We start from the raw sequence: 27,848 nt of genomic DNA on the forward strand, positions 1-27,848 counted from the left end.
CTCTGACCGAATAACTCCTGCTCCCTCTGAACCAATAGCCCCCGTAACATGGTGGCCTCCTCTCCTAACCTGCAGCTTCGCCCTTCCACGGCCTCCTGCTGCCTCATCATCCACCCCGTGTGCCCCCCCAAAAAATGTATTGGGGTTGCCTCTCGGGTCTCCGTCGTCGGCACGGTTGGCGCCGTTTCTCCTCTCCTACCTGGGCATCAACCTTCATCGCCTCACGATAACGGACGGCCTCCTCCTCAGTAATTATCCCCCAACCGAGGAGGACATCTACTAAAGTTACCTCCCGTTGAATCCCCAGCGGATCTTCTGTCACGTTCGTTCATAGACGGGACGGACCAAGGCGCAGCGTGATTTGCATACATGTTTATTTGAACCGAATAAACACAACGACAAAACAACAAACTAAACGAAACGTGAAGTCCAAGGTAGACACAAACAACATACCTCACACGGAACAAGATCCCATAACCCACTAGTGCCAATAGGCTGCCTAAGTATGGTCCCCAATCAGAGACAACGAGCGACAGCTGCCTCTGATTGGGAACCACACCGGCCAACATAGATCTAGACATACTAGATCCTACAACATAGAACAAACACAACAAGGAATATACACACCCTGACTCAACATATAAGCGTCCCCTGAGTCAGGGCGTGACAACGGAAAAACATATTAATTATGAAATTATTAATAACATTCCACCCATGAGGCCAAAGAGGGCACTTTTGGTAATTGACTGCAGGAAAGGGCTACAAAGCTTCTGCTCCTCCAGCCTGTATAGCTCAGGCAACAAGCTCCAGCTGCCAATTACATCGTGGTAGTACAAGGCAACAAAGCAGGTCAGGCTCTGATGCTGCGGGAGAGCAAGGATGAGAGGGTTCGCCAGCCAGAGATCAAACAGGTATGACAGGCTCAGGAAGAAAGCAGGCATGTCAGAGGGAGGTATGAAAGGCTGAGGAAGAAAGCAGGCATGTCAGAGGGAGGTATGAAAGGCTGAGGAAGAAAACAGGTATGTCAGGGGGTGGTATGAAAGGATGAGGACTAAACCAGGCATGTCAGGGGGAGGTATGAAAGGCTGAGGAAGAAACCAGGCATGTCAGAAGGAGGTATGAAAGGTTGAGGAAGAATGCAAAACATTTCTGCAGCATTGAAGGTCCCCAAGAAGACAGTGGCCTCCATCATTCTTAAATGGAAGAAGTTTGGAACCACAAAGACTCTTTCTAGAGCTGGCCGCCCGGCCAAACTGAGCAATTGGGAGAGAAGGGCCTTGGTCAGGAGGTGACCAAGAACCCGGTGGTCATTCTGACAGAGCTCCAGAGTTCTTCTGTGGAGATGGGAGAACCTTCCAGAAGGACAACCATCCCTGCAGACGGAAGCCACTCCTCAGTAAAAGGCACATGATAGCCCGCTTGGAAGAAGGAGTAGCGATTACAGTGTCGTCCGGCTCATAGAAGGCACAGGGTGGCGAGTACCTGTCAGGTGAGCCGACAGCGATGTATTTTAGATATTATACTTCCTCACAGTCAACATTTGCTAAAGATAGTCCTCTATCCAGCGCTTTTGGAATTTTCCAGGCTGCCTGAATGTCTAGGTTTTGTTAAGATTACTTTTAGCAAGCTGGGCAGAGTGAAGAAACTATAAATGTTGATCCATTATCATTTCAACACAATTTCGATTTGGTTTGAGTCATTTCACTGTCGTTTGAGATAAAAAAATAAAAAAATAATCTGAAGAATAAAATGAATTATTTTGGGCCGGATTGAATGGGCTCGCGGTCCCATATCCAATCGATACTAGCCTAAACTATACCTAGGAAAAACAAGATTACAGTAGTTGCCTAAAGAATGACTGTGACCTAAAGGGGTGATGATGATGTCACCTGGAATTATGAAGTTCACACTGTACTGTATAAATGCGTTGTGCTCCTCAAACAAAGTCTGATGTAGAGTTTCTACTAATTCTTATTTACATATGATTTGGTTTTCCTCTACCTCAACAGGCACTATTATTGTCACTATATATGACAGTTAGGATATCTCCTTAGAAGGGTTGCAATATTCCATGAATTTACAATAAATTACATGGTTTTCCCAAAATCCTGGTTGGAGGTTTCCCTGTGTCAGGAAGGAATAAGCAGGAAATCCTGAATCTTCAAACCATGATTTTTGGATAACCAGGGAATTTATTGACATTTTGCAACACTACTCATTAGGTACCCAGCGGTGTATCACATTCCCACCATTAGTAAGTCTCAATGCATTGAAGTATGCATGACATTGTGTATTTATTCATTCTGTCACTATGTCTATTTTTTATCTTTAACTCTGCATTGTTGGAAAATATGTATTTCTTTCGTCTCTGTGTTTCATAATTTTCCTTCAGTTCGCAAGAAGCTGAATGTATCTCACAGGAAAAAGCATCCTAGCGAGCAAAACAGCGCCCCTCTGTCTCTCTACATGTAGGCCATCTATCTGATGCTGTCTGGTCCAAACGAGTTTGACATTGTTTCCGCCCCATAACATTGAAGGCAAGGAAAGCCAGCAAGCATCTAGCCTCCCTTGACAATTTTTTAAAAAATAAAACAATTAGCCAATCAGCGTTGAGCTAAACTGAGCGAGCTCAACTGTGAATGGTCCTGGCGCACCAAAAAAAAGTGTCAAGGGAAGTCAGTTTGGCTTTTGGTGTCACTCCTATCAATTCCCATTGAGAGCATACTTCATTGACAGAAAAACTTGAATTGTTGGATCTGGTGTTGTTGTCCTCAAGTGGCTAGCTAGCTAAAACTGACCCTTTCCTAAATTAGTCATGGATGGAGATAGGGATTTGGATTTAGTTATTTCTCCGTACTTGCCAATGATTATAATGGCGATTCTGATCCAACCATTAATTCATACATGGTTCTGCCCCTCACCTGAGAGGATGGAAGTTCAATATGTAGCTAGATGTAGTAGGCTAATGTTAACTAGCTAACGTTGCCCATGAATGGAGTTAGGCTAGCGAGCAAGCATTTTAGCCAGGTAGTCTAGGACAACAAAAAATAAAAGCATGAACTGTATGACAGAGTGATAGACCGTTTCCTCAACATGAAAGAGAGGAGGATGGAATTGGCGTTTCTCTACAAGTAGGGTGAGTCAGCATGTCTTTCTACTTGCATGCACACAGAAATCAGAACCATTGACAGCCACATCATATCTAGCTTACATTTATTGGACTCAATTGTTTTTGGTATCTTTTAGTTGTCACTGTATTTGACTAAGCAAAGGTGATTTGATGATGTTGAAGTTTCTTTGCGACTTGTGGTAACTCTGTGGTCCGAAAAATGTCTGAAACATTAACTTGCTTGACCATGTTGTAGGCCATGTAACTGTCTGTTACTGTACACGCAATATGATTTGTGGACTTCACTGGATAGAGTTATCCGGTTTTGTGATAAAACAAAGGTGTGGTTGAATTTATTCTGCAACTGTGTCTTCTTATTGTCTCGGCCTTTAGGCCTATATATCATGCTCGCAAGGCAAATGAATTAACAGGGTATAGAGCAAACAATGCAATTATCACAACACATAGGTTGTAATATGGCTTTTTTTGACTTCCCCAGTGATTTTTACCCACGCACCGCTACTGATAAGTAAGCATTTCACTGTTAGTCTACACCTGTTGTTTACGAAGCATGTGACAAATAAAATGTGATTCGATTTTGACGAAGCCTCCTCTGTCTCTACCTTCAACTGCCATGTGGTGGCGCCAATACTCTTCCTCTAAAGGGGGGTTTCTCATGGGTAGTGGAACGGTCCATCAAAACTGTTCACCAGTCTTCCTCATTAATGTGCAGATAGGTAGAGATGTTTATGAAAACACTTTTAGCATACTCACTGTCCTTATGTATGTCTAATTTCAAGAATTCAAGGTTAATTTGTTTCATAAGGTTAATTTAGGGGTAAATTCTTAGAGAACTGCTATACATTTTGCCAGCTACTATAGGGAAAAAAGTGACAGTTCAATAAAAAGTTTTTTTTTAAAATCAAAAACAATGAGTTCAGCCTTTGATCCTTCATTAGGGCCATGCACCTTGGTTGGACTGCAAATAGCGACAGACTGTATACTTTTATTTTGCATGTCGGTTACATTTACATTTACATTTTAGTCATTTAGCAGACGCTCTTATCCAGAGCGACTTACAGTTAGTGAGTACATATTTTTTTATACTGGCCCCCCCGTGGGAATCGAACCCACAACCCTGGCGTTGCAAACGCCATGCTCTATCAACTGAGCTACATCCCTGGTTAGAATCAGCGTAAGTCATCACATCTCAGTTAGCTGTTTAGTGCGAACCATCCCTCAGGTTTGGCATTAGCGGAGGGTTCTCAGGATGTACACTGACTGGTAACAGTGAGCGAAGGGCTGACATGGCTCGTCTGCCCTTTTTTATGTGCACATGATCTGGCTCCTCTTAGCTGCCCAGGTGACGGTGAGCCAGCTGAACCTGGTGTTCCACAGCGTGGTGGCTGCTCCCTACCAGTGGGAGTACCCCTACCTGCTCAGTATCATCCCCCTCCCTCTTCAGCTTCATGGCCCTGCCCAAAAACAACATCAGCTACCTGGTGATCTCCATGACCAGTGCTGGGCTCTTCTGCATAGCGCAGCTCATCTACGGGGTATTTAATAATAAATATGGTAGAAACTCCCACTAGACCAGTGATGGACAACTTTGATAGGGGTGGTGACCACAACAAATCTGAACTCATCAGGAGGGCCGCAATGGCTCCCACACATGCAGCCAGAGCCGGCCCTAGCCTTTTGGGGGCTTTAAGTGGAATTTTCTACCCACACCCAGTTTGTTTAACTCACTACCTAACCCAGGACCGAGTTTGGGAAACGTTATTCTAGAGAAGTATACCCTCTAGTGCCCTCAAATTCTAATCCAGACCTCAAAGCCAGTTCCATTGTTTGTTTTTTTATTCTTCCCCTCTAATCAGGAGATCTAATTACACCTGCTCTAGTGGAAAAAAGTTGGCCTGTTTACCAAAATATGTACTGTACCTTCCCAGCTGCAACCAATAATGTTTTGCATATAGAAGGTTAATGCTATTGGTTGACTGGTTATCACAGTATCCATCCATGTGTATCCAATTTATTCATCCAGTCATACCTGATCTATTTTCAAAGAATTTGTGTCATTGTCTTTACTGATCCTGTTGACAACGTGGGTTGTGTTTGAGCCAATGTACAGTACTTTTCCCTTAATTTCAATAGTAAATCATTAACTGGTATCTGCACGTCACTGCAGACTCTGTAACAGGTGAAGAGCAGAACAGTATAAGACCAACAGACGTCCTAATAATGTGCAGTCTGCTTACACTGCATGCCAGGAAACAGCAGAGATGAAGGAGCTATGGATTATGGCTGTCTTTGCTACAGGTAAGACTTGCTCTATATTTGATTTATTCAGGGTGATTTAAGATGTTCAGATGTACACTGAGTGCACAAAACATTAAGAACACCTGCTCTTTCCATGACATAGAATGGCCAGGTGAATCCAGGTGAAAGCTATGATCCCTTATTGATGTAAATTGTTAAATCCACTTCAATCAATTTAGATGAAGGGAAGGAGACAGATTAAATAAGGATGTTTAAGCCTTGAGACAGTTGAGACATGGATTGTGTTTGTGTTCCATTCAGAAGGTGAATGGGCAAGACAAAATATTTAAGTGCCTTTGAACGGGGTATGGTAGTAGATGCCAGGCGCTCCGGTTTGTGTCAAGAATTACAACGCTGCTGGGTTTTTTACGCTCAGCAGTTTCCTGTGTGTATCAAGAATGGTCCACCACCCAAAGGACATCCAGCCAACCATCCAGCCAACTTGACACAACTGTGGGAATCATTGGAGTCAACATTGGCCAGCATCCTTGTGGAAGGCTTTCGACACCTTGTAGAGTCCAAGCCCTGATGAATTGAGGCTGTTCTGAGGTCAAAGGGGGGGTGGGGGTGGGGTGTTCCTAATGTTTGGTATACTCAGTGTATGATGCTGTTGTTAAGTTTCTTGTCTGATTGAGAACTGTGTAGGAAAATTGTTTTCACTTACGATGTGCAAAGATGTATGATGCATTTAACTTATCAATAGAGTATATCCAATATATGACCTTAGAGTATTTACAGTTTGGTTTATGAATTTTAAAGTTTGGTTTATAGTAAATGATTGACTGATGTTTTGTCTGTTTGCTGCGAGGGATACAATAACATCAATGAAGACATTGTTTCAGACTTTATTATTATTCAAACACTATTTAGATTTACTGTTAAGCTGTTTACATACTGTGAATAGACTACTGTCAGTTCTCAGATACAGTTTATAACAGAGTTGCTTTTGCTATCAAATGTCTACTGTTTATTGGCAGTGATAATGACTTCTTTCTCTCATAAAGTACAGTAGAAAACATTTCTACACTGGTGAAGACAATGAAACTGGAACAGTCTGGATAATCTCCAAAATGTATAGCAACTGACACTATGTACCCTTGTTTATGTGGTTTACAGAGTTATTTACATTTTTGGGCAGTCTCTTTGCTACAGGGGGATCTCACCACATCCTCTGCCGTTCCAACCACCATTGACATAACTACTCCAGCTACTGCTGCCCCTTTAACCCCTTACCCTCCAACTACTGCTGCCCCGTTAACCCCTGACCCTCCAACTACTGCTGCCCCTTTAACCCCTGACCCTCCAACTACTGCTGCCCCTTTAACCCCTGACCCTCCAACTACTGCTGCCCCTTTAACCCCTGACCCTCCAACTACTGCTGCCCCTTTAACCCCTGACCCTCCAACTACTGCTGCCCCTTTAACCCCTGACCCTCCAACTACTGCTGCCCCGTTAACCCCTGACCCTCCAACTACTGCTGCCCCTTTAACCCCTGACCCTCCAACTACTGCTGCCCCTTTAACCCCTGACCCTCCAACTACTGCTGCCCCTTTAACCCCTGACCCTCCAACTACTGCTGCCCCTTTAACCCCTGACCCTCCAACTACTGCTGCCCCTTTAACCCCTGACCCTCCAACTACTGCTGCCCCTTTAACCCCTGACCCTCCAACTACTGCTGCCCCTTTAACCCCTGACCCTCCAACTACTGCTGCCCCTTTAACCCTGACCCTCCAACTACTGCTGCCCCTTTTAACCCCTGACCCTCCAACTACTGCTGCCCCTTTAACCCCTTACCCTCCAACTAATGCTGCCCCTTTAACCCCTGACCCTCCAACTACTGCTGCCCCTTTAACCCCTTACCCTCCAACTACTGCTGCCCCGTTAACCCCCTGACCCTCCAACTACTGCTGCCCCTTTAACCCTGACCCTCCAACTACTGCTGCCCCCGTTAACCCCTGACCCTCCAACTACTGCTGCCCCTTTAACCCCTGACCCTCCAACTACTGCTGCCCCTTTAAACCCTGACCCTCCAACTACTGCTGCCCCTTTAACCCTGACCCTCCAACTACTGCTGCCCCTTTAACCCCTTACCCTCCAACTACTGCTGCCCCTTTAACCCCTTACCCTCTAACTACTGCTGCCCCTTTAACCCCTTACCCTCTAACTACTGCTGCCCCTTTAACCCCTTACCCTCCAACTACTGACACTCCAACTACTGACACTCCAACTACTGGTTACCTAAATGCTTCAGGACTTCCAACTACTGGTCACCCTACCTCTATCACTATCACCAGTACCAGTCTCCCTTCTACCACCACAACCGCTCCTTTGGTCTGTATCAATGGTGGTGAGCTGCAGAGTGGAGACTGTATCTGTCCTGATGACCGGAGAGACCTGTTCAGAGGGTACATCCACACACTTACACTATACCATACCCTGGATCTCACATTCAGACTCCGCTCTACAATACTACACCACTATACCTAACCCTGGATCTCACATTCACAGTACACACCACACCACTACACTACTATACCTAACCCTCGATCTTACATTCACAGTCCACACCACTACACTACTATACCTAACCCTGGATCTCACATTCACGGTACACACCACTATTCCCTGGATCTCACATTCAGAATGTACATTTCATGTTTGCAGTCATACATTTGGTCCATGTTGAAATGCATTTTACTTCGATAGGGAATTTCTGAAATTCCACCATCACCTATGGATTATCCTTCCCAAGAACAACGGTTGGCTGGTCTGCTTATTCAGAACAATTGTGTGGTGAGGAGACAACCAGTGGTATGTTACTTTTATTCACCTAAAATGACAAAAATGTATTCATCTGTTACAGTCCTAATTAATGTTGCATTAGGTAACACAAAATCTTGAGTATCTTTTTGTCTTTGTTCCTCCAGCCGGTTTACCAGAAGCCTCAGCAAGATGTTTGAATGACACTGGCTCTCCGATGTTTGGTCCTCCTCAGGAGCTGCAGTGTGAATTGACCCTCAGTGGCATTCAAGGAAATGTAAGTCAATATTCTTATGATCCTGATTTATGACCAGTCTCAATTATGCGTTCTTCTTTCTTTGGGTCAGTTACAGTTATCATTATGAGGAGTCGATCTTACAGTTTGAAGATCAGTAACAACTGGCTTTTACCTTCAGCTCATGTATTCTGTTCCTTTATTCTGCTTAACAGTTGATGAGGAACATTCAGTAGTGAGTGCATACATTTTCATACTTTTGCCCTGTGGGAATTGAACCCACAACCTTGGCGTTGCAATTGCCATTCTCTACCAACTGAGCCACATAGTTAGTGTTGGCAATTTTAATATCCCAATGTACTCACAGTTCAGCATGTTGCTGACACTTGTACAATGTTCTGTTGAAAAAAAATATAAAATACAAATCTCTCTCCCTATTCAGATCTCCAGCAGTGATTTATTACAGCTAGCCTTCAGTACTCAGATCCTGACCTCCCAACCAGAGCTGCTATCAGCTGACAACATCACCACAGCAGCTCAGATAGCTAACACTCTGCTTCAGTCTGCAAATATCACAGAGGTATAACATGTTTTCAAATCAACTCTTGACTATGACATGTTCTGGAGATAAACGTGAGGTTGTTACTGCAGTGATTTGAACACTTGAGGGTCATCCCCTGGTTTTGATCATGTTGCAGGACATCGCAGTGGCAGCTGTAACTACCATCAGTCAGCTGCTGAATGCCAGTGAGGAGACTACACAGGAGAGTGATGCTGTCCAGAGGTGTGTGTATGTGTGTATGTGTTTCTGCATATGTTTGAGTTTATGTGTGTACTTGTGTGTCTGTGCGTGTCTGCATGGGTGCATGTAAACTAATGTTTTTCTGTGTTTCGCTCCCAGCCTCACAGAGACCCTGGAGGAGTTTTCCCTGGACCAGCAGAGTGACGTGTCCTTGGTGGTTCAGCCCAACCTGGCAGTCCAGTCTGTCCAAGTACCAAGTGACACAGTAGGGATCCAGTTTACTGCTCTGACTGGTGGGTGGGACTGCTAGTGAACCTACATACTGGCATTTAAAGTGATAGTTTATATCTGTGTTGACAGACTGGTTAAAACTTCTCATTTTTCAAATGTTTCTCCTCTGTTGATCAATAAGGTTTGGTATGGATTTGATTTGTTGTACATTTTACATTTTAGTGTCACGATCGTCTACGGAGGAGGACCAAGGCGCAGCGTTGAATGCGAACATTTTATTAAATGAATGAACACACGAACAAAACCAACAAAACGAAAACGTGACGTCCCTGGTTACAACACGAACCAACACGGAACAAGAAACCACAAACACAAAGTGAAAGACAGACAGTTAAATATGGCTCCCAATCAGAGACAACCAGCTGACACTCGTTGCCTCTGATTGGGAGTCACTCAGGCCAACATAGAAATACAAACATAGAATTACACACCCTGGCTCAACATAACAGTGTCCCCAGAGCCAGGGCGTGACAGTACCCCCTAAAGGCGCGGACTCCGACCGCGCCAACTAAATATCACAGGGGAGGGACCGGGTGGGCACTCCGCCTTGGCGGCGGATCCGGCTCCGGGCCTGATCCCCACTCCCTCTCCAACCCCCCAAAGTACCCCTGGTCCGGTCTGGCCCCGCTGGCCGGAGCTGGACTGCACACTGATGGAGCGGATTGCTCTAGCTCCGGCGTAACGCATCTGACCGGTGCCGGACCAGGCACCAGTGGAGCAGGCACGGGCCGTGCCGGACCGACGACGCACACCACTGGCTTGGTGTGGGGAACAGGCACGGGCCGTGCTGGACTGACGACGCACACCACTGGCTTGGTGTGGGGAGCAGGAGCGGGCCGGACAGGGCTGACGATACGCACCACAGACTTGGTGCGGGGAGCAGGAATGGGCCGGACTGGGCTGGCGACGCGCACCACAGACTTGGTGCGGAGAGCAGGAACGGGCCGGACTGGGCTGGCGACAGCCGCACCACAGACTTGGTGCGGAGAGCAGGAACGGGCCGGACAGGGTTGACGAAACGCACCACAGACTTGGTGCGGGGAGCAGGAACGGGCCGGACTGGGCTGGCGACGCGCACCACAGACTTGGTGCGGAGAGCAGGAACGGGCCGGACAGGGCTGACGAAACGCACCACAGACTTGGTGCGGGGAGCAGGAATGGGCCGGACTGGGCTGGCGACGCGCACCGTAGACTTGGTGCGAGTGGCAGGAACAGGCCGGACCGTACTGGGAACACACACCACTGGCCCTACGTGGGGATCAGGAACAGGCCGGACCGGACTGGCAACACACGCCAGTACCTCTCGCCGTGCCTCTACATCTTCCACCCCCTCTTCGACCAGTGGCCCCCGTAACCTGGCGGCCTCCTCTGCCAATCCGCTGGGCCGCTCTGCCGCGGTCTCCTGCTGGCCCGTCGTCCACGGCGTTAGCCCCCCTAAACATTTTCTGCGTCTCCCTACCCGTGGACCAGGTCTCCATGTCCCTCGCCAGCCTTTCACCCTTCTGCCACAATGTCAAGCCCTTCTCTTCCTCACTCGGCTTGACCCAGTCGAGGAGGCGAAGGAGCTCTGTTAGGGATCTCCCTGGCGATGGCTCCTGGACACGCTGCTTGGTCACATCTTGGTGGTTTCTTCTGTCACGATCGTCTACGGAGGAGGACCAAGGCGCAGCGTTGAATGCGAACATTTTATTAAATGAATGAACACACGAACAAAACCAACAAAACGAAAACGTGACGTCCCTGGTTACAACACGAACCAACACGGAACAAGAAACCACAAACACAAAGTGAAAGACAGACAGTTAAATATGGCTCCCAATCAGAGACAACCAGCTGACACTCGTTGCCTCTGATTGGGAGTCACTCAGGCCAACATAGAAATACAAACATAGAATTACACACCCTGGCTCAACATAACAGTGTCCCCAGAGCCAGGGCGTGACATTTAGTCATTTTAGCAGACGCTCTTATCCAGAGCGACTTACAGTTAGTGAGTGCATACATTTTTCTTTATAGCGCCATGCTCTACCAACTGAGCTACAGGAGGCCTGTACTACGGACAAGTGCAGAAAGAACACTATATTGTTCCTCTTTAAATTTATAAATCAAATTAATCTCCTTCTCCAGGAAGTTCTGGTAATTTTGTGGCCGACAGAATTAATCTCAACACCAATACCTCTGAACTGATAGCTGACAAAGGAGGTGCTACCGATGTCCAGATTGTCATAAAATTCACACCAGGTGAGCCAATGTTGGTATGCAAACAGTATATAAACTCAAGCTTCAATTTCCTTGTAGCGCTTTCACCGAGAGCACTTAACTACTCTTTGTGGTCGCCAAAATCAGGTCAGCAATGCCAAATTGAGTCACATGGGATATGGATAAGTGAACTATTGAGAAGTAATGTGGCTTCCACGATAAGTCTACAAGGCAAAGTCAAGCTACTCATGTATATGAAGTCCTGAGATGAACACCAATCTCTCTCTCCTCCCCTCTCTTTTTCTCTCTCCCCTTCTCTTTCTCTTCACCCCCTCTCACTCTCTTTCTCCCTCACTCCACTCAGTTTTACGTAATAAAAACACAAACTACTCCATTGGTTTTGTGCTCTACCAAAACGACCGGTTCTTCAGGTCCAGGACTTACACAGCTTCTTCAGGAACCAGCAGAAGGGTCATCTCTGCTAACCTGGGACAAGTGTCTGGGTTGCATGTTGAGATGCTCTTCAAGCCAACAGTAAGATTTATCTTGGAATCAGTAAACACAAAGTGGTCCAAATTCTCTGAGAAACCTAATGGGAAGTTTTCCATTATCTAAGTCACGTGTCAAACTCATTCCACGGAGGGTCGAGTGGCTGTGGGTTTTCGCTCCTCTCTTGTAAGGAACTCCCCTCATCTGATTGTCTAGGTCTTAAATTGAAAGGAAAAACCAAAAACCAGCAGACACTAGAATGAGTTTGACACCCCTGATCTAAGTTATCCATTTTACAGAGAGTTTGTTTCTGTTCCCACTTCTCAGGCTGTCCCCAACTCCTCCCTCTATGACTTTGCCTGGGTGTGGTGGAACTACACGTTGAAAGACTGGAGCACCTCTGGCTGCTCCAAAGTCAACCACTCAGAAGACGGCCTGCAATGTTTCTGTAATCACACTACTAACTTCGCTGTGCTCATGGTGAGTAGCTAGCTGCCTTCGGCTCCCTTTTACTGACCACACTTTGACCTGTGGAAGGGGTTCCCAAACCTTTTTGGCCCACGTCACCATCTGAAAACTCTCATGACCCCAAACATGTGAATTTCTTTTTTTGTAATTAAGAGCCTATGTTTACTTTTTTATTATGACAGTTAATTGCAAAACATTCTAACAGTATTTCTGATTGTATTCTCAACTCACCATCACATATTTTTAATGTGGCGCTATGACAGTCAATAGCAAAGTGGTCTGACATAATGTCTCTTATCTCATCACCACTAATGAGATGATGAGATCAGAGACCTGATGCATGTCGCATTGGAGCTTCTCAAAGTCAAGGGGTGTGGTTGACAGTGCCCACCTCATCTCTGCTGTCACTTCCAACCTGGATCGATATTTGGTTCTAATGCAGACGAAGTGCACTAAATCCAGCCTCACACAGATATGAGCTGGCAAAGGGTACCATGAGTTTTAATGCTCGGAGGTAGACGGCAGGGTATTCCCTTTGAGTCAGGAACCAAAATGCGTTATCTGCAGCATTGGGTCATATGACGGCTCGATAAGCTTTCGATTTCACTTACAGGCATGTCAACTGAGGCAGGATCACAGTCAAACAGATTTCTCTCCAATAAGAAGTCTTTCCTCTGAATCCACTGATTCTGTCACTCACCTGTAGAATGTTTTTGTATTTCCCCACGCATGCTTGCGTTCAGTTCGTTCAGTTTCCCAAATATGTCAGTTACAAAGGGAAGGAGACACATTTTCTTTTCATTACACAGAAAGTCAAGTCTATTTTTTTTTTAACCATTCGTTACCATGGAATCTGTTTTTCTTCAGTATAGCCATGCAGCGCATCCTCTGTACAGTTTCATGCTTGAGAATCGTGAGACAGAACAATACGTCCTCGTGAATAGCATCCCCCGACAGGTAGCGAACAAAATAATATGCATGGGCATCTCGGCCCTCACAACTAACGTCCATTTGGAAAGCAAAAGCTGGGGAGTATTTGAGTGGTTCTGTAGGTTTCATTTGGATTGCTAGCTATAGCATAAATTCTTCATTTTACAGTGTTATCTGACAAAGGTATTGATTAGTGTTTCTGCGCCTCGGTATCCCCCACACCTTGTTTTCACCATATTGATTGTGGCGGTAATATCTCTGAAATAGTGTGTGGTTTCATTCTGTAGTGGGCCTAGCCATTCACCTGGGAATAGGGTGACCACATGTCCCAGATTGTGCGGGACAGTCCCGCATTTTGGCCCTTTGTCCCGCAACTAAACAATCATGTCCCGCATTTTATCAACAAATTCAAATGCCACCAATTGTAGAAAAAACGTTGATTTGTCCAGTATTTCAGTCAGACATTCCAACTTGTTTCTTGCAGTCACGTTGCCCTTATGAAAAAGTATCATAAGGATGTGGTAGCCATGGTGATGTTAAACAGTTCTCCAATCATTGTTGAGATGTGGTATTCTTTGCAGCAGAAGAGGAGACATAGGCCAATGTCATAGGCCTATCGTCAACAAATATTTCTCAAATCCTTTCAGGCTAAATTCCTGCTAAACTTGGAGAGGACAGTTAATTTCCACCTTGTTACTCACAGATTGTATAAAACATCTAATTGATTGGCTGCAAGTTCAACAATATCTCATAGTTAGGTCTCCTAACTACTTACAAAAAGCTAGAAAAGTAGGTAAATAGCCACATTAGACTGAAATATATAATCATAGCAGTGGGGAAGTAGGGTGCTGCAGCACCCCGTGAAAAAATCACAATGACATAATAATTGTCACACCCTGGCTCTGGGGACTCTAATATGTTGAGCCAGGGTGTGTAGAGTCTATGTGTTTTTGTTCTATGTCGTAGATCTAGTATTGTGTTTCTATGTTGGCCAGTGTGGTTCTCAATCAGAGGCAACGAGTATCAGCTGTTGCTTGTTGTCTCTGATTGGGAGCCATACTTAAGCAGCCAGTTTTCCCACAGTGTTGTGGGATCTTGTTCCAGTTGGTTTGTGTTAGTACCATTGGACTTCACGTATCGTTTGTTGTTTTGTTTATCGTGTGTGCACTTAATAAATTAAGATGTACGAATATCACGCTGCGCCTTGGTCCTCCTCCTTCGACGATCGTGACAGAAGATCCCACCAAAACAGGACCAAGCAGCGTGTCCAGGAGCAAGCGCCGGGTAAGGAGCTGGAGAGGTTGGCGATGGCCCAGGTGGGCCAATGGTGGTCCTGGGAGGACATGCTCACGGGGAAAGGGCCTTGGGCTAAAGTTAAGGCTCTGGCGAGAGAGGAGCAACGGCGTCAACAGTGTCGTCGTCGGACGGACGAGAGGCAACCCCAAAACATTTTTAGGGGGGGGCACACGGCATGGGCGACGGGGCAGCAGGAGGCAGCTACAGGGCGTATTGGGAGAATAGGAGAGGAGGCCACCAGGTTAAGGGGGCTATTGGTCCAGAGGGAGCAGGAGTTAGTGGTTCAGAGGGAGGAGTTACTGGAGGCGATAAGGGAGAAGGAGAGAGTAGAGGCACGGCGAGAGGAACTGTGTAGGCAGCTGAGGGAGCGGAGGGTTATGAAGAAACCCAGTCCCGCTCCTCACACCAAGCAAGTGGTGTGTGTCACCAGTCCGGTCCGGCCCGTTCCTGCTCCCCGCACTAAGTTAGTGGTGCGTGTTCCCAGTCCGGCCCGACCTGTTCCTGCTCCCCGCACCAAGCCTATGGTGCGCGTCGCCAGCCCGGCCCGGCCTGTTCCTGCTCCCCGCACCAAGCCAATGGTGCGCGTCGCCAGTCCGGCCCGGCCCGTTCCTGTTCCCCGCACCAAGCCAGGGGTGCGCGTCGTCAGCCCGGTCCGGCCCAATCCTGCTCCCCGCACCAAGCCTGTGGTGCGCATCGTCAGCCCGGTCCGGCCCGTTCCTGCTCCCCGCACCAAGCCAGGGGTGCGCGTCATCAGCCCGGTCCGGCCCATTCCTGCTTCCCGCACCAAGCCTGGGGTGCGTGTCGTCAGTCCGGCACAGCCCGTGCCCGGTTCACCGGTGCCTGGTCAGGTACCGGTCAGCTGCTCCACACCGGAGCCTAAGCAATCCGCTCCAACGATGTCCAGTCCAGCTCCAGCCAGCGGGGCCAGACCGGACCAGGGGCGCTACGGGGGGATTGTTGGAGGGTGGTGGTCAAGCCCGAGCCGGAACCGCCTCCGAGGAAGAATGCCCACCCAGCCCTCCCTGTTCGGTTATGTTTAGGCGCGGTCGCAGTCCGCGCCTTTGGGGGGGGGGTACTGTCACACCCTGGCTCTGGGGACTCTAATATGTTGAGCCAGGGTGTGTAGAGTCTATGTGTTTTTGTTCTATGTCGTAGATCTAGTATTGTGTTTCTATGTTGGCCAGTGTGGTTCTCAATCATAGGCAACGAGTATCAGCTGTTGCTTGTTGTCTCTGATTGGGAGCCATACTTAAGCAGCCAGTTTTCCCACAGTGTTGTGGGATCTTGTTCCAGTTGGTTTGTGTTAGTACCATTGGACTTCATGTATCGTTTGTTGTTTTGTTTATCGTGTGTGCACTTAATAAATTAAGATGTACGAATATCACGCTGCGCCTTGGTCCTCCTCCTTCGACGATCGTGACAATAATACATATTTTCACTAAAGTAGTGCATTGGGCCTTTACTAGTCCTGTATTAGCAGACCGATATAACCGTTTTTATAGTGCTGGCAAAAAAATAAAACATGAAGAATTATCATTCACAATTGACAGCGATGATGCATTGGCCTATTTTGAAATGATGTATCGGGTAGGCTACACTGTCCCGCAAAATCATCCTGTTGTCCCGCATTTGTGTATTTTAAATGTGGTCATCTTAAGTGGGAATGATTCAAGTGCAACGGTCAAGTGCTGCCTTTTCTCACGATCTAAGGGCGCTCTCTGGTTGAATTTTATGTTTTAGATTTGAATATTTTTCATTCAGATTTTTAAGGTTAACCACATTATAATGATTTTGAGATACAAAGACAATATTATAATATTTTTATACAAATTACTATTATATATATATATATATATATATATATATATATATATATATATATATATATATATTTTTTTGTATGATTTTGGAAATTCTCCTGCCATCCCATTTTCATATCAGGCGAACCCACATCAGGTCGCGACCCCTAGTGTTGGAACCGCTGACCTATAGTTTACCGCAGCATATCCAGACACATGAGGGAGATGACTTTATACAGTATGACTGTGACAAACTTAGTGTTGAATTTTTCTTTTTCTTTTCTTTCTACAGTCGTTCAGGAGGGATTTTAAATACGCTGAAGCTCTAAACTGGATCACCATATTGGGATGCTCCATGTCCATCATAGGGTTGAGTTTAACAATAACATTCCAGATCGCAACCAGGTAAGATCCTACAGGGTTCCAGAACCAATTCAACATATACAATAATATTCCAGATTGTGACCCGGTAAGATCCTACAGGGTTCCAGAACCAATTCAAAATATACAATAACATTCCAGATCGTGACCCGGTAAGATCCTACAGGGTTCGAGAACCAATTCAACATATACAATAATATTCCAGATGGTGACCCGGTAAGATCCTAAAGGGTTCCAGAACCAATTCTAAATATACAATAACATTCCAGATCGCAACCAAGTAAGATCCTACAGGGTTCCAGAACCAATTCTAAATATACAATAACATTCCATATGGTGACCCGGTAAGATCCTACATGGTTCCAGAACCAATTCTAAATATACAATAACATTCCAGATCGTGACCCGGTAAGATCCTACAGTATTCCAGAACCAATTCAACATATACAATAATATTCCATATGGTGACCTGGTAAGATCCTACATGGTTCCAGAACCAGTTCAAAATATTGGGTGCATCTCAATAGTGTAAAGAAGCCCTTTGATCCAACACGACTTGATAGGTGAAATCAATATGAAACCCACTATTAATGAACCAACACATCCATAGCTACGCATCTAACTTCCCTAACATAGTGTTGTCTATCACCTATCCCCAGAAAATCACGCAAAACCAACCCAACGGTCCTCCAACGGTGTCTCCTGATCTTCACCCTCCTCTTCATGTTGGGAGTGGACAACCCTCATAAACAGCTGGAGAAACCTGAAATACAGGAGGCCAACATTCTCCCCTCGTCTGACACACACACAGAGCGGGACAGAGGCCCCTGTACTGCAGTCACAGTCCTGCTGCAGTACTTCCTGTTGGGGACGTTCACCTGGAACACCTGATTATCAGAAACAGCCTGGCCACCAGCCCGTCACACTTCACAGCCTATACCGTGGCCATCGGATTGGGTAGGACAGCTTGGAGAAAAATAAAGTATTTAGTTGTTTCAGAAGCTTTGGCTGGCATTATCCCTGGGCTCCTTGAACCAAAACAAATGCTAGGTTATGTTTTATTTAGCCTGAAATAGAACTTCAAAGCAACTTGTATAGTGATGTTATGTCTTTAGAGGATGTATGTGTAGTATATAATCTGTAAATGTCTGCATGCTAATCTACCAGGAAATAACAACAACATTCTCTGTCCTTTAGGACTGCCTGCGGTTGTGGTGGCCCTCACCTTAGGAATTAGTTACAGAGTGGATGATCCACTGGGTTACAGGCAGGAGGAATTGTGAGTCAATACTGTACTATACTACTACTGTATTACTTCTCTGTACTGTATTGTACTATACTATACTGTACTTGAGCGACCCGGCTTGACGTATTTACTGGTTTGTGACCCACTGACACCAACCCCGGTTAGAGAGGAGTAAGTCAGTCCAAGAGTTAACACACACAGGAGAAGATGCACATGGGGATGATTTTTGTATTCACGCATCCCATGCACATGTCCACGCTCTGACACTGGAAAAAAACACAGTTCAGGCCCGAACTGTATTGCACTATACTGTACTGTACTACCAATATACATGTGGCCCAATTGCTTTATAAAATGTTATAACTCATACTGTAAAATATTTTCCCTGTCAATGTTTGTATTACATACTTTTAACGATGGCAACGAGCAATTTAAAAAGTTGTAAAAAACTAAAAGAATGATCCATTGTGTTGAACGGTTTCTTGTTTACTTATGCCACCCACCATGTTTACTTTATACCACGTTATTCAAATCACTGGCGTCCTGTTTTGTCTGTCACAAAGTCCCACTCTCTAACTCATTCATTTGACCTCTCAGTTGCTGGCTTGCTGCCCTCGATCCAAAGGGGACCTTTGACTTCAAGCTGCCAATGTTTTGGGGGTTCCTGATCCCTGTGGCGTTCATGCTTATCTTCAACATGGTGGTGTTGGTGTATTTTGTAGTTACCACATCCAAGACCAACCCACATATAACCAGGTAACATTAATGGGGGCATTTTGGGGGCACAAAGTAGAACCTTGTAGTCAACTGCCTGAGTCATGCTCGGACCCCCATCCCATTTTTGATCTTACAAAAAGAGTCATACTCAGACCCCCCCTTATATTTATCTAGAATACTGGCGCATTGGGTTTTCTCTAGATAAACGTCTAAAAACGGGCTACTGGGATGTCGATCCCGTTTTGGATAATTTACGGAACCTCACTACAGCAAATTTAAACTCCATATATCCTTACTGCAGGTTACAGATTCAATTCCCCCAAAATGCAATTAATAAAGATTACTGACCTTATTCTTGCAGCTCAATTTTGGTTGGATATCGTCACCGTTTCTGTCGTTTCCAGTTTGTCACCGGCCTGTATTTGAACCCCCAATCTCAGAGGGCAGGTCTTTGTCTATACGGATGTATCATCCGCCCGTGCGCGGTTTTCGGTGTCCCCCGGAACGACAGAAGACGGATATTGATATCTCAATGGTTGAAGTCAAACACTTCTTATATCTTTGAATAATTTCCTGAAATTAATTAAACAAAGACTCAATCCTGTAATGGTCAGCCTTTATTCAATGAGAGCGCTCTGCCACAAAATGGACGTACAATATTTTTATACACACACGTCAGAGGACAAATCCCACCCCGCTTTAGGCGGGCTGTGTTTTTCCACCGTACACATCTTGTAAGTTCACACCTGGGTTTAGCTCATGTGATTTTCCTCTGCTCTCCTGACCATCAGGTCACACACACACACACACACACATGTTCTTATCATTGTCTACTCCTTGCTCGGGTAAGGCGCTAGTCAATTCAGGCGCAGCTGGGAACTTTATGGACAGGGCATTCGCACGCCGTCCAGGCATTTCATTGGTTCCCCTATCCATTCCACTCCCCATCAGAGCACTTGATAGTCGATCATTAGGGTCCGGGTTGGTTACGGAAGTTACTATACCAGTCACCATGATCACCCAGGAGACTCATTGTGAGCAGGTTATTTTTTTGATTATTGAGTCTCCTGCTTTCCCTGTGGTATTAGGTATCCCGTGGCTAGCACTCCACAACCCCACTTTCTCATGGCCACAGAGGGTTCTCACGGGGTGGTCGCGAGAGTGTCAGGGTAGGTGTCTAGGTGTGTCCGTTAGTGCAACCACGGTGGAAAGTCCAGACGGTACCCCCACCGTGAGCATTCCCCCCGAATACCATGATCTGGCGCTCGCATTTTCTAAGATGCAGGCGACTAAATTACCACCTCATCAGGTGTGGGATTTCACGATAAACCTTTGGGTAGACGCTGTACCTCCCAGGAGTCATGTGTATCCCCTGTCGCAGGCTGAAACGGAGGCTATGGGAACATACGTCACCGAGACCCTGGGCCATGAGTATATACATCCCTCCACTTCACCTGCTTCCTCAAGTTTCTTCTTGAAGAAGAAAGATGGCAGTTTACGCCCGTGCATTGATTGTCTATCACTGAACAAGGCGACGATAAGATTTAGTTATCCTCTCCCCCTGCCTCTCCCCCTGCTTCTTCACCAAATTAGATCTCAGGAGTGCCTACAACCTGGTGCAAATTTGGAAGGGGGATGAGTGGAAGACAGCATTCAGCACAACCTCGGGGCATTATGAATACCTGGTGATGCCCTACGGTTTGATGAATGCTCCATCCGTCTTCCAGTCCTTTGTGAACGAGGTGTTTCGGGACATGCTTGGTCGCGGTGTGGTGGTCTACATCAATGACATCCTGGTGTATTCCGCTACGCACGCGAGCATGTTTCCCTGGTTCACAAAGTACTGGTCCGACTGTTGGAAAATGACTTTTAAGGCAGAAAAGTGTGTGTTTTTCCAGCAGTCCGTCTCCTTCCTCGGATACCGCATTACCACCTCAGGTGTGGAGATGGAGGGAGTTCGCATTGCAGCCGTGCGTAATTGGCCGACTCCAACCACGGTTAAGGAGGTGCAGCGCTTCCTTGGCTTCGCCAACTACTATCGGAGGTGTATCCGGGGCTTTGGCAAGGTCGCAGCTCCCATTACCTCCCTGTTGAAGGGTGGGCCGTCCCGGCTGCGCTGGTCTGCTGAGGCTGACCTGTTTGCTGAGGCTGACCTGGCCTTCAGCAAACTGCGGGGTCTGTTCACATCAGCCCCGGTACTGGCCCACCCTGATTCATCACTACCATTCGTAATGGACGGAGATGCATTCGAGGTAGGGATAGTAGCTGTCCTGTCTCAAAGCTCGGAAACCCCACCCAAGCTCCGCCCCTGTACCTTATTTTCTAAGAAGCTCAGCCCGGTGGAGCAGAACTACGTCATTGGTGATCGGGAGCTGTTGGCTGTTGTCCGAGCTTTGACCGTGTGGAGGCATTGGCTCGAAGGGGCGATACACCCTTTCCTCGTCTGGATGGACCACCATAACCTGGAGTACATCCAGGCAGCGAGGAGGCTGAATCCTCACCAGGCCAGGTGGGCCCCTATTCTTCACCGGTTTGATTTCACACTGTCATACATTCCGGGTACGAAGAACGTGAAGCCAGACGCACTGTCCCTGCTGTATGACACAGAGGAGAGGCCAAGCATTTTGGCGCCGGTAGTATGGGCGATGGATATGGGCGGATATAGAGCAGGCATTACACACAGATCCATCTCCACCTCAGTGCCCAACTGGGCTGCGGTACGTGCCTGCTCTTATCCGTGATCGTCTGATCTACTGGGCACACCCGTCACCCTCCTCTGGTCACCCAGGTATCAGTCGTACAGTACGCTGCCTGACCGATAAGTACTGGTGGCCTACCTTGGCTAAGGACATGTGGGTGTATGTCTCCTCCTGCTCGGTGTGTGCCCAGAGTAAGGCACCTAGGCACCTCCCAGCGGGTAAGTTGCAACCATTACCAGTTCCACAACGACCATGGTCTCACCTAAGTATAGATTTTCTGACTGATCTTCCTCTCTCCCAAGGTAACACCACCATCCTGGTCGTTGTGGACCGCTTTTCTAAGTCCTGCCGCCTCCTTCCTCTGCACGGTCTCCCCACTGCCCTGCAGACTGCGGAGGCCCTGTTTACTCACGTCTTCCGGCATTACGGGGTACCAGAGGATGTAGTGTCCGACCGAGGTCCCCAGTTCACGTCCAAGGTTTGGAAGGCGTTCATGGAACGTCTGGGGGTCTCGGTCAGCCTGACCTCTGGGTTCCACCCCGAGAGTAATGGGCAGGTGGAAAGGGTACATCAGGATGTGGGTAGGTTCCTGCGGTCCTACTGCCAGGACAAGCCGGGGGAGTGGTCGGTGTTCTTGCCATGGGCAGAATATGCCCAGAACTCTCTCCGCCACTCCTCCACTAACCTAATGCCCTTCCAATGTGTTTTAGGTTACCAACCGGTTCTGGCACCGTGGCACCAGAGCCAGACGAAGGCTCCTGCGGTGGATGACTGGTTTCGGCGCGCAGAGGAGACATGGGATGCTGCCCACATTCACCTCCAGCGCGCCGTGTGTCGTCAGAAGGCCAACGTTGACCGTCACCGCAGGGAGGCCCCGGTCTGGGATCGGGTCTGGCTCTCATATAGGTTATTACTTCCCCCTGATTACCGTATTAACCCCTAATTTCATGTGTCTCTCCTCAGGCCGGTGGTGGTTGGTCCGCTCCAGGAGTCTGAGGTGCGGGAGGTTCCTCCACCTCCTCTGGACATCGAGGGAGCCCCGGCGTACTCGGTCCGTTCCATCCAGGATTCGAGGCATCGGGTGGGGGGCCTTCGGTACCTCGTGGAGTGGAAGGGGTACGGTCCGGAGTAACGGTGCTGGGTCCCGGACAGGGACATCCTCGATCCCTCCCTGTTTGCGGGATTTCCACCGTTGCCATCCGGCTCGCACTGCTCCGCGTCCTCCTGGCCGTCCCCAAGGCCCGGGGTCAGCGCTCTGCTGGAGCTGCGTGTCGGGGGTACTGTCAGAACTTCCGCCGAGGCTGCCTCCCCTCCTTGTTTGGGCAGGCTTTGGTGCTCGTCGTCACCGGCTTACTAGCCACTGCCACTCCCATTATCATCACTCCACTTGTCTTGTCTTGTAATCACACACACCTGGTTCTCATCCCCTTAATTAGTCTGTGTATAAGTGTTCCCTCTGCCCCCTTGTATTTGTGAGTGATTGTTCTATGTGAGAGTAGAGTTGAGCTACTCTCTTACTGTTTTGCTAGGGTAGATTTTCCCCTGTGCGATATTATTGTTGTATGCTACTGTTACAGTGTATTGTCAGGGAGGATAGTTTCCCCTGTGCCTGTTTCGGTTGTCGCTATACAGCGCATTTGTGTGTCTGGACGGAATAAACTCTGTATTCGGTTTTACACTCCTGCGCCTGACTCCTTCCATCACTCACCACAGCAATACAAGACTCTATTATTATGGTGGGAGATTATAGTACGGTTTTAAATACCTCTATGGACCGTAAAGGAAGTCACAATACAAACTATTACCCTTACGAATGTCATGGATATATTGGAACTAGTGGATATATGGATCCTTAAATATCCTGACCTAGTGAAATATACAGTGGGGAGAACAATTATTTGATACACTGCCGACTTTGCAGGTTTTCCTACTTACAAAGCATGTATAGGTCTGTAATTGTTATCATAGGTACACTTCAACTGTGAGAGACGGAATCGAAAACAAAAATCCACATTGTAATTAATTTGCATTTTATTGCATGACAAAAGTATTTGATCACCTACCAACCAGTAAGAATTCCGGCTCTCACAGACCTGTTAGTTTTTCTTTAAGAAGCCCCCCTGTTCTCCATTCATTACCTGTATTAACTGCACCTGTTTGAACTCGTTACCTGTATAAAATACACCTGTTCACACACTCAATCAAACAGTCTCCAACCTCTCCACAATGGCCAAGACCAGAGCTGTGTAAGGACATCAGGGATAAAATTGTAGACCTGCACAAGGCTGGGATGGGCTACAGGAAAATAGGCAAGCAGCTTGGTGAGAAGGCAACAACTGTTGGCGCAATTATTAGAAGTGCAAGATGACGGTCAATCACCCTCGGTCTGGGGCTCCATGCAAGATCTCACCTCGTGGGGCATCAATGATCATGAGGAAGGTGTGGGATCAGCCCAGAACTACACGGCTGGACCTAGTCAATGACCTGAAGAGAGCTGGGACCACAGTCTCAAAGAAAACCATTAGTAACACACTACGCCGTCATGGATTAAAATCCTGCAGCGCACGCAATGTCCCCCTGCTCAAGGCAGCGCATGTCCAGGCCCGTCTGAAGTTTGCCAATGACCATCTGGATGATCCAGAGGAGGAATGGTCTGATGAGACATGTGGTCTGATGAGACAAAAATATAGCTTTTTGGTCTAAACTCCACTCGCCGTGTTTGGAGGAAGAAGAAGGAAGAGTACAACCCCAAGAACACCATCCCAACCGTGAAGCATGGAGGTGGAAACATCCTTCTTTGGGGATGCTTTTCTGCAAAGGGGACAGGACGACTGCACCGTATTCAGGGGAGGATGTATGGGGCCATGTATCGCGAGATCTTGGCCAACAACCTCCTTCCCTCAGTAAGAGCATTGAAGATGGGTCGTGGCTGGGTCTTCCAGCATGACAACGACCTTAAACACACAGCTAGGGCAACTAAGGAGTGGCTCCGTAAGAAGCATCTCAAGGTCCTGGAGTGGCCTAGCCAGTCTCCAGACCTGAACCCAATAGAAAATCTTTGGAGGGAGCTGAAAGTCCGTATTGCCCAGCGACAGCCCCGAAACCTGAAGGATCTGGAGAAGGTATGGAGGAGTGGGCCAAAATCCCTGCTGCAGTGTGTGCAAACCTGGTCAAGACCTACAGGAAACGTATGAACTCTGTAATTGCAAACAAAGGTTTCTGTACCAAATATTAAGTTCTGCTTTTCTGATGTATCAAATACTTATGTCATGCAATAACATGCAAATTAATTACTTAAAAATCATACAATGTGATTTTCTGGATTTTGGTTTTAGATTCCGTCTGTCACAGTTGAAGTGTACCTATGATAAAAATTACAGACCTCTACATGCTTTGTAAGTAGGAAAACCTGCAAAATCGGCAGTGTATCAAATACTTGTTCTCCCCACTGTACATGGCGGAGGCTCAATCAAGCTAGTCGTCGTGATTACTTTCTTATGTCATTCTCTCTGGCACCAAAAGTTTAAAAAGTGTTCATTGGGGACCATCACATAATTGGCATATATATTGGTCTTTCAGAATTTCCTCATGGGTGAAGATATTGGACATTTACACAAAGCCTGTTGGATGATAACTTGTTTTTAACTAGGACAGAATCACTTTTTCCGACATAACATACAGTACACTACCAGTCAAAAGTTTGGACACACCTACTCATTCAAGGGTTTTTTTTTTTTTTTTTTTTTACATTGTAGTATAATAGTGAAGACATCAAAACTATGAAATAACACACATGGAATCATGTAGTAACCAAAAAAGTGTTACACAAATCAATATATATTTTACATTTGAGATTCTTCAAATAGCCATCCTTTGCCTTGACAGCTTTGCACACTCTTGGCATTCTCTCAACCAGCTTCATGAGGTAGTCACCTGGAATACATTTCAATTTACAGGTGTGCCTTCTTAAAAGTTAGTTGGTGGAATTGATTTCCTTCTTAATGCGTTTGAGCCAATCAGTTTTGTTGTGACAAGATAGGGGTGGTATACAGAAGATGGCCCTATTTGGTAAAAGACCAAGTCCATATTATGACAAGAACGTCTCAAATGAGCAAAGAGAAACGAAAGTCTATCATTACTTTAAGAGACGAAGATCAGTCAATACTGAACATTTCAAGAACTTTGAATGTTTCTTCAAGTGCAGTCACAAAACCATCAAGCGCTATGATGAAACTGGCTCTCATGAGGACTGCCACAGGAATGGAAGACCAGATTTACCTCTGTTGCAGAGGATAAGTTCATTAGAGTTACCAGCCTCAGAAATTGCAGCCCAAATAAACGCTTCACAGAGTTCAAGTAACAGACACATCTTAGAAGTTCCTCCTCTGTAATTTGGCCTTCACATGAGTCTTTCTGTACAGCTGTTAATTTTACATTATTAGTAGAAAAAATATCCGTACAATTAGGTTCGGTTAGGGGAGATGGAAGAGACTGAAACGAAAACATGCTTAAAGTACTTCCATTTTCAAAATATTGTTTGGTGAATCATGGGTGACCCCGTCATTTTTAACAAGTTTCAGTAAATTATTTTTGTTAGCATTTCTATGTTGAATATTAATATTATTTTCCCCATATTGTTTCAATTACTTTTAGCAAGCTAGACAAACTGAAGAGACTATAAATGTTGGCCATTATCATTTCAACACAGTTTCGATTTGGTTTTAGTCATTTGAATGTCGTTTGAGATAGTTATTTTTCCTTCAGAAGATAAAAATAAATACATCAGGGCCGGAGACGAATGGGCTCGGTGTCACAATCGTCGTAAGAACCGGACCAAGGCGCAGCGTGATAGGCGTACATCTTTTAATGAGTACTTTACATCCACAACAAAACAACAACACGATACGTGAAGTCTAAAGGTTCGCCAAAACAAACCTTCCGGAACAAGATCCCACAATAAACTAGTGCCAACCGGCTGCCTAAGTATGGTTCCCAATCAGAGACAACGAGAATCAGCTGCCTCTGATTTGGAAACCACCCTGGCCAACATAGAAAACACGAACTAGAACGAAACATAGAAAATACAACATCGACACTACACACCCTGGCTCAACATTAAAGAGTCCCCCAGAGCCAGGGCGTGACAGTACCCCCCCCAAAGGCGCGGACTGCGACCGCGCCAACCAAACTCAAGAGGGTAGGGGCCGGGTGGGCATTCCGCCTCGGAGGCGGATCCGGCTCCGGGCGTGACCACCACTCTCTCGCTACCCCCCCGTAGCGCCCCTGGTCTGGTCCCGCTGGCCAGAGCTGGACTGGACACCGGTGGAGCGGATTGCTCAGGCTCCGGTGTGGAGCAGCTGACCGGTGCCTGACCAGGCACCGGTGGAACAGGCACGGGCTGTGCCGGACTGACGACGCGCACCACTGGCTTGGTGCGGGGAGCAGGAACGGGCCGGACCGGGCTGACGACGCGCACCCTTGGCTTGGTGCGGGGAGCAGGAACGGGCCGGACCGGGCTGACGACGCGCACCCTTGGCTTGGTGCGGGGAGCAGGAACGGGCCGGACCGGGCTGGCGACGCGCACCACAGGCTTTGTGCGGGGAGCAGGAACAGGCCGGACCCGGGCTGGCGACGCGCACCACAGGCTTGGTGCGGGAGCAGGAACAGGAACAGGCCGGACAGGGCTGGCGACGCGCACCACTGGCTTGGTGCGGGGAGCAGGAACAGGCCGGACAGGGCTGGCGACGCGCACCACTGGCTTGGTGCGGGAGCAGGAACAGGCCGGACCGGGCTGGCGACGCGCACCACTGGCTTGGTTCGGGGAGCAGGAACAGGCCGGACCGGGCTGACGACGCGTACCACTGGCTTGGTGCGGGGAGCAGGAACAGGCCGGACCGGGCTGGCGACGCGCACCACAGGCTTGGTGCGGGGAGCAGGAACAGGAACAGGCCGGACAGGGCTGGCGACGCGCACCACTGGCTTGGTGCAGGGGAGCAGGAACAGGCCGGACCGGGCTGACGACGCGCACCACAGGCTTTGTGCGGGGAGCAGGAACAGGCCGGACCGGGCTGGCGACGCGCACCACAGGCTTGGTGCGGGGAGCAGGAACAGGAACAGGCCGGACAGGGCTGGCGACGCGCACCACTGGCTTGGTGCAGGGAGCAGGAA

General features: G+C 47.4%; 1 protein-coding gene and 1 long non-coding RNA gene across 2 annotated transcripts in view; both read left to right on the plus strand.

Moving 5' to 3' along the window:
• Window positions 1–5,338: 5,338 nt before the first annotated feature.
• The window catches only part of LOC121547830 (adhesion G-protein coupled receptor G7-like), a 32,220-nt gene continuing 9,710 nt past the window's right edge, over window positions 5,339–27,848 (plus strand). Inside the window, exon 1 of the mRNA XM_045217104.1 lies at window positions 5,339–5,428. Coding sequence (XP_045073039.1) covers window positions 5,392–5,428 — 37 coding nt within the window. The 5' untranslated portion in view covers window positions 5,339–5,391. The remainder of the gene's footprint in view (window positions 5,429–27,848) is intronic.
• Window positions 9,400–12,093, plus strand: LOC123485973. The gene is made up of 3 exons (XR_006659202.1): window positions 9,400–9,458; window positions 11,584–11,697; window positions 12,020–12,093. It is a non-coding gene; the product is annotated as an uncharacterized LOC123485973 (long non-coding RNA).

Source organism: Coregonus clupeaformis, unplaced genomic scaffold, assembly GCF_020615455.1.
Source record: "Coregonus clupeaformis isolate EN_2021a unplaced genomic scaffold, ASM2061545v1 scaf0919, whole genome shotgun sequence".
Taxonomy (NCBI): Eukaryota; Metazoa; Chordata; class Actinopteri; order Salmoniformes; family Salmonidae; genus Coregonus; species Coregonus clupeaformis.